Raw genomic sequence first — 14,591 nt, 5'->3', positions numbered from 1 at the left:
ACCGAGTTTAAAAATAGAAAACTTTCGTCTGAGACTTGAATGGAGGGACATCTTTTGGTAAGGCTGCACGGAACAGGACAGCTCTTACAGACATGCTGCAAAACAGGTAGATTTCTTTCTTCTTTTGCTGGTTACAGTCATTGGTCTAGGGGTCATGGCAGAGAATCAATTCTGAAGGGGTTTTAGTCAATATTGCCGATCGCAGTATCTTCTCTGTCGTTTAGGAGACGAAATGTCAAGGACAATGGTCTAAGGGGAGACAACTCAGTGAGACAAGAATTGCACATTTTTATTTCAATCTACCAATTCTCGCAGCTGACGAATACACACACAAAATATTAAGTACTTTATCTTAAATTGTGGTTTTCGCTAAATTTTTTAATGCGTAAGGCGTAGCTGTGTGGTGAAAAGCTTGCTTCCCAACTACATGGTCCTGGGTTCAGTCCCACTGTGTGGCACGTTGGGCAAGTGTCTTCTACTATTTACTCGGGCTGAGTGGATTTTGTAGGCGGAAATTGCAACCGATGCTGGTGTGTTTATGTCGCCGTAACTTAGCATTTCGGCAAAAGAGACCGATAAAACAAGTACTAGGCTTACTTACAAAGAATAAGTCTTAGGGTCGATTTGTTCGACTAAAACCCTTTAAAGCGGTGCCCCAGCATGGCCACAGCCAAATGACTGAAGCAATGTAAAAGAATAACAGACCCAAAGAATATAGATATGACAGGCTTTTGCACAATGTTCCGCTTACCAAAGTTCGGCCATGGTAGCTGCACAAAGTGTTGAGGGGTGTGATTGAACCTGGAAACACACGAACTGCAAATCCAACCGAATCACATGAGACACAAGGGTGATACTACTTAATCCCAGGTAAGCAGACATACATGAAATAATCTGCCTTACCTACACAATACGAGGCAATATAGAGTCTAGTTTGAAAACGGGATGATGGCATTGTCTTGTCTTCTTGCTATACCTTCAAAAAGCCTATTTGTTTCACATTAATTTAGTCACAGGTCAAAGATCAATGCTCCTGACTCAACACTCAAAGACTAGAAGACAGAAATAAACTTTAACCCAGTGATTAAACCTAAACGCTTGCAATAAAATGCATTCCATCACTGAATGTCCGTTTGCTTTGCTGGCATGGGTTGGACGGTTTGATAAGGAGCTGGCCAGCCAGAGAGAGAGAGAGCTATACCAGGTTCCACTGTCTGTTCTGACATGGTTGCCATGGCTGGATGCCCTGCCTAATGCAACAAAGTTTACAGAGTGTACTGGAGGAGTTTTATGCAACACCAGTATGGGGTGCTCTGCATGTGGCACCAGCACCCACAAACTCATAAAACTAGCACCTCTCAATTGAGGGGAAAGGTGGGTAGTTTTGCACTCAAAACTTAGTGAGAAAGGATTCTCTAACTACAGTAAAGCTATGTGTGAGATGAAATAAAAGTTTCAAAGAACCTATGATATAGTTTCAATTCTAAAGAACCTGAAATTCATGCTACCAAGGAAAGCATCAACATCATAACATATTTTCTTCTCTCTTAAAATGGAGAATCTCTGTGCTGAGTCAAAAGAAGGCAGTTATCTTGACACGTTTGTGATTAAACACAAAGTTATTTCAGGCTTTCACTGTGTTCCTAGTTAAACCAGAAAGAAAAGATCTGGCCTTTAGCACAGATTAACCAATATAATCCTATGAAACATTTTGAAAAAAAGGACACAGTAGATAATGTAGTCCTTGATAGACTATGCCTAAATAAATCAACCAGATATATGTAAAAAAAAAAAAAAAAATCAACCAAATCATTGAAATCTCAAAGCTACAAGATAATGCAGAATTAATTCAAAATAATGGGAATAAATATTACAATTAATAACAGAACAGAAAACAAATGAGTCAAACTGTCCCGTGTTATGTGTGTCATTATTATTATTACTACTATTGAAGAATAGTTGGGTGGGGGTTACACCCTTGGTGGTGGGGTTTCCGTGCTTGGCCCTGGTTGAAGGTTCTTTTGTATCAGAAGGATTACATCATAAACATGTTCACATATTTTGTATACCATCTATACCCTTTATTTCATTTACCCTCCTCTCCCACTCATCATTTATGTAACCCCACCCCCCATACAAATTGCAAACTGTCCTTGTAATGTCCCCCTTATCTGATACCTATCAGGTCAGGTGTGGGGTGGGGCACAGGCAAACCTTTAAACAAAAATGTCCTGGTTAGTCACCATGTTTTTGCGATCAACCAACACAAGCTGTCAGCCCACCTGGATCCTCAGTGAGCAGAGACTAACTTGGAAAAAAAAATCAAGCAACATGACCAAACATTGTGAGCTGGTGCTTTTGAATTATGCAAAGGTCTTAGGTCCTCCCTGACTGTTTGGGGCCTTAGGAGTCACCTGGACTCCTTTGGTACCAAGATGCTTCACAGGATAATAGGTTATTGTTGGTTGGACTTCGTATCCTGCCAATGACTATCCAGAAAGTCCCACTCAGATACCTCTGACAAAAATTATTTTAAGGCAGCAAGCTGGCATGTTGGATGAAAGTCTTAGGGGCATTTCTTCAGATTCCAAGTTCGGCTTTTCCTCCTACTAGTTAAGTACAGGTTTCAATGTTGTCAACTTCCCCCTCCCCTCAGAGTTACTAGTCTTAGGTCAATATTAGAAAGAATTTTCTCCAGGGTGTCAATAAATAAAATGAGGAACTGCTGCCCTTATCTTAAAAAAAATGACTTTGGTTCATGCAGCCTCTTCAGTAGGCGCAGGAAGAGCCGTGTCGCAAGAAGCAGGTTTGCCAAACACTTGGTACTTGCTTCAGTCTCATTGCGTGGCATCTTCGTCAAGTGTCTCCTCGAGCTGACCAAAGCCCTCTCAGTGGATTTGGTAGACGGAACCTGAAAGAAGCCTATCGTATAGGTGTGTACGTACGTATGTACTTGTGTCTGCGTTTGTTACCGCCACTTGACAACCAGTGTTGGTGTGTTTACGTCCGCGTAACTTAGCGGTTCAGCAAAAGAGGCTTTAAAAAAAAAGCACTGGAGCCGATTCATTCAACTGAGAAATTCAAGGTGGTGCCCCAGCATGACCGCAGCTAAAAAGATACACTGCTTAAATAAAACGCTGGAAACCATGGACTTAAAATCTTAAGTCTAAATCTTTTTAAACACATTTAACCCTTTGTGTGTCTCCCATATTAAATAAACAGAACGAAACCAGAACAGGTCGAGCGTTCGGCCTTTGCAAGTAAATTAGACAAAGCATCTCAATCGCCTCCTCTTCCTTCCACTCTCAGGTCAATGACTGCCACCCTGGCATGTGCGTGACATTGTGGTCGGTTTGGGACGGTTGTCACGAGGCAGTGGTTTTTATAGTCTTGTATATCAAAGCTTGCCCCAGATAGTTAACCAAGCGTGAACTGTTTGACACCTTAACGACATCGTTTGACACGGTAAACACAGTCCAAGGCCGGTTAGCTTTGTGTACAGCATTTTGTAATTTGCAGGCAGCGTCTGGGGGCATGTGCACCAGTGTTGCACATCGTACACTGGCACCTAAAACAGCACAACTGGAAACTGCTGACAGCACCATTTTATGATCAGCAGTCAGCCCAAGGCCAGGCATTCAACGAGTCGGGAACAGAAAGAGGAGGGGGGGGGTGCGGGCTGGCACTTGTTCCAGCCAGGAGGTTATTAACAGTTATGGCTTCTAACTTTAATTAATGCTGTTAAAAAAATTAAATAAACGGTCATTGCAGTGTTTGTTCAACAGCAAAGATCCAGAACCTATTAAAACAAATTTTAAAAACTCTCAAATAGAACTCTTTAAAATACTAAACAAAATCGGAATCTGATGATTACAAAATGTAGTTTCATTACTTTACGTATTCTTTTGTGTGTGTGTGTATATGTATATATATATATATATATATGTGTGTGAATATATTCTGTTTACATATGTGTTACAGGATTGATTAGAATCCAGGCGCATCAACATGTAGGACGCCAGAACTGGCTAGGTACCATAACATGGGGTTCGCAGTGAGGTAAAACAACCACGAGGTATGTGTTGGGAAGATACTGTTGCTATGTAAGTAGCAAAACCAGTTCAAAATGTAGATCCAACACAGGGTTGGTTCCAGGTGTGGCATAACCATTAAAAGGACACACCCCACCTATGTTATACACACGTGAAGTATATCAAGATGTGATAATATTTATATCGTATTTCATGAAATAACCCTCCACCCCATCAACTAGAATAGAATATCGCGTATTCTAATACACTAAAAACTTTTTTTGCCTCTTCAATATGCGCTGCTGAAATGGTGGAATGTGTCTTTTATGTCCCAAATGCGGTCGTTTCCTGTTCAGCTTCAACTGAAACTGGAACAAAACCCATTTTAATCATTTCAGAAAATGAAACGAAGCTGATAAAATTTATTTACAAAACAAATATTGTACTACACCAGTAACTCCTCTAATCTCCAATCAAATGCTGGATTAATAGGATTAAAAAGAAGGGGGGAAAAAATCCATATTTTATTTGGTTAAAAATGTTTTAGCTTTTCAGAAACGAAATACCGAAGAGCATTAAAGGGGAGAGGGCGGAAGGAGGGTCGGGACAAACAAAAATCCAGTTTGACAGCAATCAACGGCAATATGCGACTATATCGATCTCAATCTGCGTTTGACTGGAATTTTATTTAATCGACCTCGGTGCGACGAAAAGTTGAATTGCCGTTTGTGAGGTTCAAATCCAGAGAAAAGGGATATAACTACCACAAGACATCTAGTTATCATGAGCGAAGCCTATGATCAAAGGCATTCCAACCACGACCATCCTGTTTTACCATATTTTTTTTTCAAGCTCTACAATTATCGAAGAAGTCCTTCTGACGGTTGAGTTCACCACGAAGATTTGACTGCTATTTCTAGCTCCCACCTAATGAGTGGGTAAAGGGAGATAACTCAAGTCAACATTTAGAAGTTTCTAGAACAATGACCTCCACAGATGAAAACCCTTAAAATTATTAAAATATAAATATAGACTTATGACCAGCCCCACTCCTGGCCACACATCGACATAAACGTTATATATTATTAAAAAATCATATCAAAATTTTGTAATGGAGTCAGTGTTATTTACACTTGAGTCAACCATAATTTATCAAAGCTGTGAGCAAATGCACCCGTTAGAACTACAACCTCATTTCCAGGTAGGATCAAGGACCACATTATCCAATGTATCTGTCCTTCAGGACGGGAGATTTGGCTGCCATTTCTAGCAGTCAACTACCGCTCCGAGGCGGATGAATTATATATATATAATTGTTAAAGAGGACAACAAACATTTAAGGTAAAGCAAGTATCTCAAGTCCTGTACAATATTGTATACGACTCGAGATATTTGCCTTGCCTTAACGTTTGCTGTCCTCTTTAACAATTAGATATCCGCTGCATCGAAAACCTGCAATGGCTCCATAACTACCGTCTCGGATATAACCTTGGAGCCCTACTAATCCGTTACACTGCTTATCTAGCGTACCTAATCGCTTAGCTCACCTGTGAACTAAACCCCATACTTCATTTATATGTGTGTGCATACCTTAGTTGTTTAACCCTGCTCACCTTGGCTGAGGTCAAGGAGACCTGCCATGCATGACCATTCCTGTCCACTCGGGTATTACATGTCTTGGACTACACTACTACCCTGTGTCCCTCCTTTTCCAATGCAGTAAGGTATCATCATCTAAGATATTTAGCTACTATTTCTAGTAGATACGGCCTTATGTGGAAGCATTTTTTCTAAAAATTCTGGAATCCGTTGTTTAGCCCCAGGTTAACCCTAATTGAGCATCACTATAACCAGACATTCCAAATGAGATCATCTCGTCTATTTTAGTATCACGTTTTAAGCTGGTGAGGTACGATTTGAGGACTTGGCTGTTATTTCTAACCGACCATGGCCTCCACAGTTGAAATGATGGAGGGGACACTGTCCCTATTTCTAACAAGTCAAGCTAGGCAGCACATAGGGTCCCTTATTCACAGGTTTCAGTAATTAGACCGGGACCATGCTGGGGCACCGCATTGAAAAAGTTTTAGTCGAATGGATCGACCGCAGTAGTTTTTTGGCTGAACCACTATGTTACGGGAACAAACAAACCAACACCGGTTGCCAAGCGGTGGTGGGGGATAAACAAAGACACACACAGATATTATATGTGACGGGCTTCTTTTAGTTTCAGTCTACCAAATCTATTTGCCCAAGGTGCTGCGCAGTGGGACCGAACGCGGAACCATGTGGTTGGATAGCAAACTTTTTACCCCCCCCCCTTAATTTCTTAATATTACTGTCAAATATAACAGGAATTACTATTCTGAAAACACTTTTGTTCCAGGAATTAAAATTTAACATTTGCCCCCATCCCCTACTCATTCCCTTCCCCATGTGCTATTCTCCGCCACCCTTAACTGAATAAATAAACGCGAGTATTGATAGGATCCATGCCAAAAACTACTTATAATACCCCGGGTAGACTCTACAAGTCGTCGACGACTTCCGTTGCCTTGGTGACCCAATTATCAGTGGAGGTGGGTGTCCTGAAAGAGTATAATAGACGGGGTGAAAAGTTCAGGGAGTTGATAGCACTGCTGGCAACAAAGGGATTCTGTAATCTTAGAACGAAGGGGTGGCTCTTATATGAATCTAGTAAATGAAGTGCAACGTTGCATGGCAGCGAATGCAGAGGATTTGAGCAAGGGCGGGAAAGCAATAAGCGAGCGAAGTGTTTTTTGCCGGACGCGTCAATGTCAGCGTAGATGGACGACAAAGGATAGAAAGGGACAGCGGTCGTGGTCGTAGAATCTTGGTTGAGGGTGAAGGAAAAAATGGCGGGGAGGAGGGGAAGAATCTGTGGATAAAAAAAGAAGTGGTGAAGTCTGGTCTTGAAGCTTAACCCCGTACGAACGATGAGATACTAAAGTTTTTTGGGGGTGGGGTGGAGAAGACCCATCAAACCCATGCAAAACTAAAACGGACAGAAATAATGTGTCTGACAAGGGAGATAACTCAATTGAACGCAGGAACAACGTCCTTGAAGGGAAAAAGTTTTAAAATTATAAAAAAACATTTTTCTAGAAATATATATATATATATACATAAATAAAAAGACAGGAAAGGCATTTCTTTTCGATACACTTACATACGATATGTTTGTGCTTTTTTAAAAATAGGATGAAACACTAAACAAGCAGATCTATAACCAAAACCTATTCCGACCATGAACATCCCGTCTTTCTACAAACTACATTTATTTAATGCAACGATTCTCAACTTTGTCCATAGAAAGATTTTGTCAAGTTTAAGAGCAATAATAAATTGATTTAACTTCTACAACACACATCTTAAACCTTTTTTTTTTATACAATTCCTAATTAATTAAAAATATAAAATAGAATTTTCTTTAACCTGGGGGTGCAGAAGAGAAGCAAGACAATTATCCAAAAGGTCCATAGGTAAAAAAAAAAAAAAAGACAACTACTGATCTGCGTCTTCAATTAATTCATTGCTGAAAACTAAACCAAACTTTGAACCATGTTGTGTACCTCCAAGTACCAACATATCACATTATATCCATTTATTAACCCTTTGCCTCTTCAAAGTGCGCTCACGAGTTTGTTACAGACATCCATGTTTGATTTCGAATTCTTAGTCGGTCCTTGTTTTTATAGGTTCTGAGTAATTTAAGGTTTTCCTTTCTTTCATAAGTTCCACGTTACTCCGGTGATGAAAAAGAAAAAGAAAATGACCAAGTGTATGATATATATATATAAATGTATGGATGCCAGGGAAATCCGTCCAGTGCATCGAATGCGATACACAGGCACGGGTTAAGGACGGTAGGTATCGTGGCAGAAATAATATAATCTTTATTTCCACCAACAAAACAAGCTGTTGTATGTAGTTCGTGGATCGATATATGCTAGCTTACACAAATACATCAAGTCCGATGGGACCCGTATTGTCCAACAGTGCCCTTTGAGAGCATTCAATAATAATGATTCTAATTAAAATGTGTTAAATGACGGACAGCTAATAATCATTTCTTAACTTTATGAATATTTTGTTTTACGACGATAAAATAAGACTTCAGCACTCATAAACAGTAATTATGACGAGAGAGAGAGAGAGAGTGGCTGCTATTTCTAGCAGGCATGCGACCATGTAAAAGCTTGCTTGTTAGTTTTTACGTAGTTTATTCGACCTGCTAGAAACGACAGCCAAATCCCTCCCCAGGCTACATTTGACTATCAAAATGTGTCTTAACTTTGGATCACAGGATTCTATTAAATATAATTCTATTGAAAAGAACGTGAAGGGCCACACGCCACCAGAAATTCTAAACTCAGCCAGCAAACCCACCAGTCGTGTATGTGTGCGTGTGTATATTCACTCACACATATACACACACAGGGGTCGGTCCAGCCAAAGAACTATGGTAAGGGTTACACGTATGTGTAGTATGTGTGTGTGTGTACATACTTGCAATATGAATATTAAACTGAAGCACCCCACCCTCTGCAGAAGTTGGCCATGTGTCAAGCATCTCGCAAAACCCGTCTAAACATGAATTAGTGAAGAAACTTAATGAAAAAACATGAAATGAAGAGGAAGTTGAGCAGAAGAGAGAGAAAAAAATAGAAAATAATCTTTTCCAACATTTTTATTATCAGAAAAAAAATTTGCAGGAAAAAAAAAGGAGAAAAAAAAATAGAGAAAGAAAATAAAGTTTTCAGAAACATCAGTAAAAAATTTCATTTACTAAGAAATAATATCTCATAATTAATTAGAACTAGACATAATCTAGATTTGAACCTACATAACCAGTTCGTTATACCGGGGAAACGGGTTCAAACTACACTGGAGTTTTGCTAATGTTTTGCTGTTTTTTTTTATTTTCTTCTCTTGAGAGATCAATAAACATTGTTTCGGTGAAAAAGAAATGTGATGGGCCTACACGAGCAGTTTTAGGAAAGAGTCTGGGTGAGCTGACACTGCAAAGTAAACCCCTAACTGCGAGAGGGGCAAAATGCACCGCACATGCAAATACGTGTGCAGTGTATATTGCAAGACAGCTAGCTATTGACATGAGGGAGCATTATTCATTTAAATTCTATTTGTAAACATAGAAGGTTCTGGTAAACCCGAGGTTGCCCGTCCCGGTTGGGACATTAAAGAAAACTTATTGAAGCTAGAAATTGCAAAACATTTCAGGAAGTTTTAACTATTGATTATTATTATTATTATTATTAGTAATGGTCGTTTCTAATTTACTTACAGGCCAGCAATTTTGAGGGGAAGGGATTAGTCGATGGCATCGACCCCAGGACAGAGTTGGCACCGTCTTCTAGCAACCTTAGAAGGATGAAAAGTAAAGTTGACTTCAGCGAGGTCTGGCTCCCCAAATCCTGTTCAGTCCCCTCCCCTGGTCAGCCCGCATGAAAGGCATTCCAGCTGTGACCATCCCCTCTTTTTTTTTCCCCCAGGTAGTCAACCTGGGACAAACATTATTGAACGTGTTCCTTCAAGACAGCAGGATGTAGTTTGGCTGCTATTTCTAGCAAGTCGAATATAAAAAAAAGGAAAATGTTTCTTAACATTTCAAGACAGAATATATATAACTTAGGAAAAAAGTATTTTACGTCAATGCTTGAGACAGAACATAAAAGGACCCCAAACATAAAAAGGGAAAAAAAAGAAGAAAAAAAAAGAAACCCTCATCTTCTCTATTAACGAAAGTTATTTTGTGGTTGGTCAAAGATTTGAGATAAACCAATGTTAATTAAAGTAATAAAACAGTAGAAAAATACAGATAAATTGGTAGAATGTATTTTTGTATGGAATTGAAAGGGGGGATGGCTTTTGTGAGAGAAAGGCAAAAGCAAAGAGGTGGACAGGTTGTTGTGGAGAGAGAGAGAGAGAGAAAGAAAGAGAGAGATAAAGTGAGCAACTGCAAATAAGGTACAACTTTTGGTGTTGTAACAGCAGTTCGGGGTCGTTTGTCTAGCATGTGTAGTGGTTTTTCTCTGGAATTACTGTTTTATGTGTATATTGACAGCTTCAGTGGAGTAAAATGTCTGCGACAGAACTACAACAGTTCGCTCACTTGCAGGAAATATCAATCAATATTACAGCTCAAATGCAACTGCAAGCTAAATGAGGAGGATAAACATGCAAGCTGCTTGATACTGTCTTAGAAACTGCCCCCCTGAGGAGGATTAGGGGCACCGAATTTAGCAGCAAGTTTGTTAATCACTTTTTGAACTTTAGGATTATTTTGATATTTACCTATGTTGGCTGGATTGGAACTGACGTCTTGGAATGCTGCAGCGATTTCTGGATCTTGAAGTGCTGAACAAATATCAGGGTCGCTGAGGAGTTGAGAGATATCGATGCCACCCGGTCCACTACCCGGACCACCAGCTCCTGGGAAACCAGGGAAACCCCCGGGCATGCCAAAGCCGCCTCCAGTGGAAGCACCTGTGCCACTTGATCCAGACTGACCTTTAGCCTTTTCGTATTCCTCCCTGGCTTTACGAATTCTTTCTTTCCGCTGTTTCATTTCTTTCATTTCACGTTTCAATTCATACTTACGCCTGTGTTCTTGGATCTTCTTGGCATTTGGGGTGACGTCTTGTAACATTTTGTAAGCATCGTCATCGTAGTCAAGTTTACAAGCAGTAGAGAGATCTTGGTAAGCCTGTTCCCATTTACCCAACAAACCCTGGGCCTTGCCTCGCCATTTATAAGGCTGTGCTGAGTCTGGGTTGAGTAGAATGGCTTTCTCACAATCTCTGATAGCAGCGTTAGGTTTTAGCATTTTGATGAAGACGGAGGCCCTCTTGGCATACTGGTTGGCCGATGTCGGGTTGTTCTGAATAGCAATGGTCAATAATTCGATAGCTTTTTCGTAATCTCCGTTGGCCATGGCATCTAAAGCCTCATTGCGTTTGTCATTTGCCAGTTCAATCATTTCGTCGGTAATTTCCAGGGTTTCATCCCCAAACTTTTGGTCGAAATCTTCGTCATCTTCCACAACACCAGAATTATCCAATTCAATTTCACTCTCTTCACTTTCTTCGGACACATTTTCTTCGCTGGCTGCCTCTTGTTTTGGTTCCTCGGCTTCTGCAGGTGGTGGAGTTTCTTTCGGAGGAGCTTTAGGGGCTTCCTCGGTCTTGGCCGGGATCTTTCCTCCCATTTCTTCAATCCAACGACGGAAAAATTCCAAATTTGGCATATATAAAAGATTAGGATTTAGTTTGCATGCTTCTACGAAAGAACGCAGTTGTTTGAGATGTTCAGGAGACAATTCCATGTTGCAGTGAATTACTTTCAAGAGGGAAAAATGGAGCAAAAAAACCAAGAATTTCGAGAAAAAAAAATCACATCTGACTACAACCTGGATCGAGGCTAAATAACAGCATGGTCTGATAACGGAACTCTGGGAAGAGAATTACAACTTTTTTTTTATGTTACACACACAGAATTACTTTTTGTATTAATAATGTTACTATTTTGATAACTTTCTAGAAATGAAAATATAAATTACGAATGGGAATTGTAAATTAAAATTTGAAATTTAAAAGTTATAATTAAATAAAACGAATTATTGTGTAAAACATTGCAGTTTGGTTCGAGGCTAGCAACCGACAAATTCCCGCGGTAAAAATGTTCCATTTCTCAACAGGAAAGGTCGCAGTTTGAAGGGCCGTGACATGTTTTGTAATTTAGTGTTGCTTAACTGGCGATATATAAACACCATAACTATTTGTTTCACTTCGTTTGGTTCTAGACTGTTCAGCATGGAATGTTAAATTGTGCTTTATTCTGTTTATTGATAAATTTCTTATGTCGACATGTCTCCAGTTTATAGAGGAGAAACAAAACTTGTGAGTCCGGTTTCCCCAAACTATTTTGGAAAACAAATATTTAATAAAACTCTAAAAGGTTCAAGGTTGAAGCTAAGGGCTGTTGTTAAACAACGACCTACACCTGGCTACGAAGGATCAGTAAAACGCAATTTGGGTGACGGAGGCAGGGGACGGGTCTGTTGCATGGAGGTGGTGCACAACTATGTAGTTCAGAGGAGCAGAGGCGGTTGTAGAAGTGGTATATTAAGCAGGGAGAGGATACAACACATAATGTGTGGGCCAGACGTTGTAATGTGTTCAGGACTTAGTCTGGTATTATTTGTAATGCAGTCTTTGTTGTTTGCGTGTCTAACCACCGTACCTTCACAGGTGCAGACCCACATTCCTTTGTGGAACTTAATTCAAGTGAGTAGAGAGAGAGAGAGAGAATAATTAACCAGAGTGGAAACATTTTATGTATGTGGGGTCCCCAAGAAAGATCGTTGGAGTGAGTGTAACCAGCATTTGTTGTGACTTCCATATGACTCCAAAGGGTGAATGTTTTGTGATGGCGGTTGTGTTGGTGAGAGAAATCATCACACTCCCGTCGGAAAACGTTTTTATGGGCCGTTTATTCAGATATTGGATCGATGCACAATTGTGGGTGTTTGTAGAGGGTTAGTAGCTGTTGGGAGTTGAAGTATTTCCCTGGGCCTTAAGAGGAAAAGCAATATTTGTGAGGGAGTATTTATGTTTTAGGGTATGTGGTTGACAGGAGAGAGATCATCGGTGATGATGGGGTCAAGAGTTCTAGTTGCATAAGGGGAGATGGGAGAGGTGTGATGTTTAAGGGGAGGGAAGTGAGATAATATGAGAGAAGGGGAGGGAGTTATGATTATGTTTCAGGGGAGTGGAAGAGGAAAAGGTAAGAGATGTGATAATGCTTAAGGGGAGAGGAGGGGATGATAATGTTTAAGGGAGAGTGCAGTGGTTGAGACCTTTTGCTGTTGAAGAGGGATGAGAGACAGAAATCTACTGAAGGATGTTTTCAGTCTGGCTTTATGGAATCAATGAAGAATTAATGGAAGGCCTCTATTAAACATGTGGATGATATTCGGGTGTGGAATGTTAGAAAAGAGTTAGAGGTGACAAAATCCATGTAGGAGTGGACATTGTTGGAGGTGACAGTCAGTAGGTTGTTGATGAATAGGGGAAGGAGTGTTGGGGGGAAACCTTGAACCCTGGTACACATTAGACTTTATGGTGTGGGGCAGAAAGGGCTTCATTAACATGGTGTGACTTACATTCTCACAGAAAACCATCGATTCAAGAGACAACAGGTGAGGACCTTTGACAGGTGAACTTTGTTCATGTTGAGGACATTGGTATTGCTTTCATAAAATTTCTTGAGGGCAAAAATCATTTTGTGAGCAGGTGTTTAGGAGTTCTGGTTTTACAAAAGCCTTATTGGTTGTCATTTAAGGAGAGAGAGTGTGTTGGAGAAAATTGCTGTTAAGCCTTTAACATTTAGGTTACTGTGACATATAATTATTTCTTTACTACCCACAAGGGGCTAAACATAGAGGGGACAAACAAGGACAGACAAACGGATTAAGTCGATTACATCGACCCCAGTGCGTAACTGGTACTTAATTTATCGACCCCGAAAAGATGAAAGGCAAAGTTGATCGGCGGAATTTGAACTCAGAACGCAGTGGTGGACGAAATACCGCAAAGCATTTTGCCCGGCGTGCTAACATTTCTGACCAGTTTGACTGTAAAACTGATTGAATATTTGGGCCAGTTTAAACGCCGTCACTGTTATCTTTGAGATATTGGTAGTGAGTGTATTAGGACAGTAGTTGGCAGAATCAGAGAGACTTACCATTCTTGGGACACCCTGTAGCTTGTTGCCAAAGGTCAGGATAGAACAAGATTAAAGAGTTTGGTGAGGGCAAGAGCTATCTGTATGGCACTTTGTCTTAGGCGGGTAAACGAAGGGACATTATCAAGGCCAGTGGCTTTGTTGGTTTGAGGTGACCAGAAATAGCATTTGTTGTGTTTGTGCAAAGTGGGGAGGCTGTGCTGTAGGAAGGGATGATTTTTAGAGGAGATGCAGCAAATGGGGTCAGCATGGAGGTGGGTGTGAAATGGGCAATGAATGTGGAGGGTGCGGGTTGTAGGGTGATTGCAGAAACATTACAGTTGGGAATTTGAGGAAAGGGGGGTTTTGCACAGTTGGTGAGGTCATGGTGGGCAATCAACCAAAAGGTTCAAGCACACCAAGTTACAATGTTGCTTGCTCACTTTCATTGTTTATAGAAGTGCTTGGAAGCAAAGTGTGTAGAGTGTGGTGGTCTCAAAAGAGAAAATCAGGTTTCAGCTACACAAGATCTCCTTCTAGCATCCCATTTTGAGCAAACCTTCAACTTACCCTTTACTAAGAAGTGATCTGACACTCCTCCACCTTCACCTCTCATTACATGCACATCCACCAACTTTCCTACCCCTCTCTTATCGATTAATATATAGTCCACGAAGGCCCTATCCACTACTGTTCCCCCCTCCACCCTCCACCATGTGAACTTATTCTTCCCCACCACCACCAACTCCAGCTCCATACAATTTCCCAACAACCTCCTTCCAACCAGGAACCCCA

General features: G+C 40.5%; 1 protein-coding gene and 1 long non-coding RNA gene across 2 annotated transcripts; one reads left to right on the top strand and one right to left on the bottom strand.

Annotated features, from left to right (window-relative positions):
- Positions 1–2,008: 2,008 nt before the first annotated feature.
- Positions 2,009–12,467, top strand: LOC118766564. Its single transcript, XR_005002502.1, has 3 exons — positions 2,009–2,246; positions 5,190–5,191; positions 12,455–12,467. It is a non-coding gene; the product is annotated as an uncharacterized LOC118766564 (long non-coding RNA).
- On the bottom strand, positions 8,975–11,515 carry LOC115220351 (hsc70-interacting protein). The gene has a single exon (XM_029790459.2). The coding sequence runs from the start codon at positions 11,395–11,397 to the stop codon at positions 10,273–10,275; it is 1,125 nt and encodes a 374-aa protein (XP_029646319.1). The 5' UTR covers positions 11,398–11,515; the 3' UTR covers positions 8,975–10,272.
- Positions 12,468–14,591: the final 2,124 nt, after the last annotated feature.

Source organism: Octopus sinensis, linkage group LG16, assembly GCF_006345805.1.
Source record: "Octopus sinensis linkage group LG16, ASM634580v1, whole genome shotgun sequence".
Taxonomy (NCBI): domain Eukaryota; kingdom Metazoa; phylum Mollusca; class Cephalopoda; order Octopoda; family Octopodidae; genus Octopus; species Octopus sinensis.
The sequence above is the reverse complement of the archived record's forward strand: the minus strand, read 5'-3'. Positions and strand labels throughout refer to the sequence as shown.

Excerpts from the sequence above, each read along its gene's own strand:
- LOC115220351 (XM_029790459.2), bottom strand. The coding sequence starts at position 11,397 with ATGGAATTGTCTCCTGAACATCTCAAACAACTGCGTTCTTTCGTAGAA.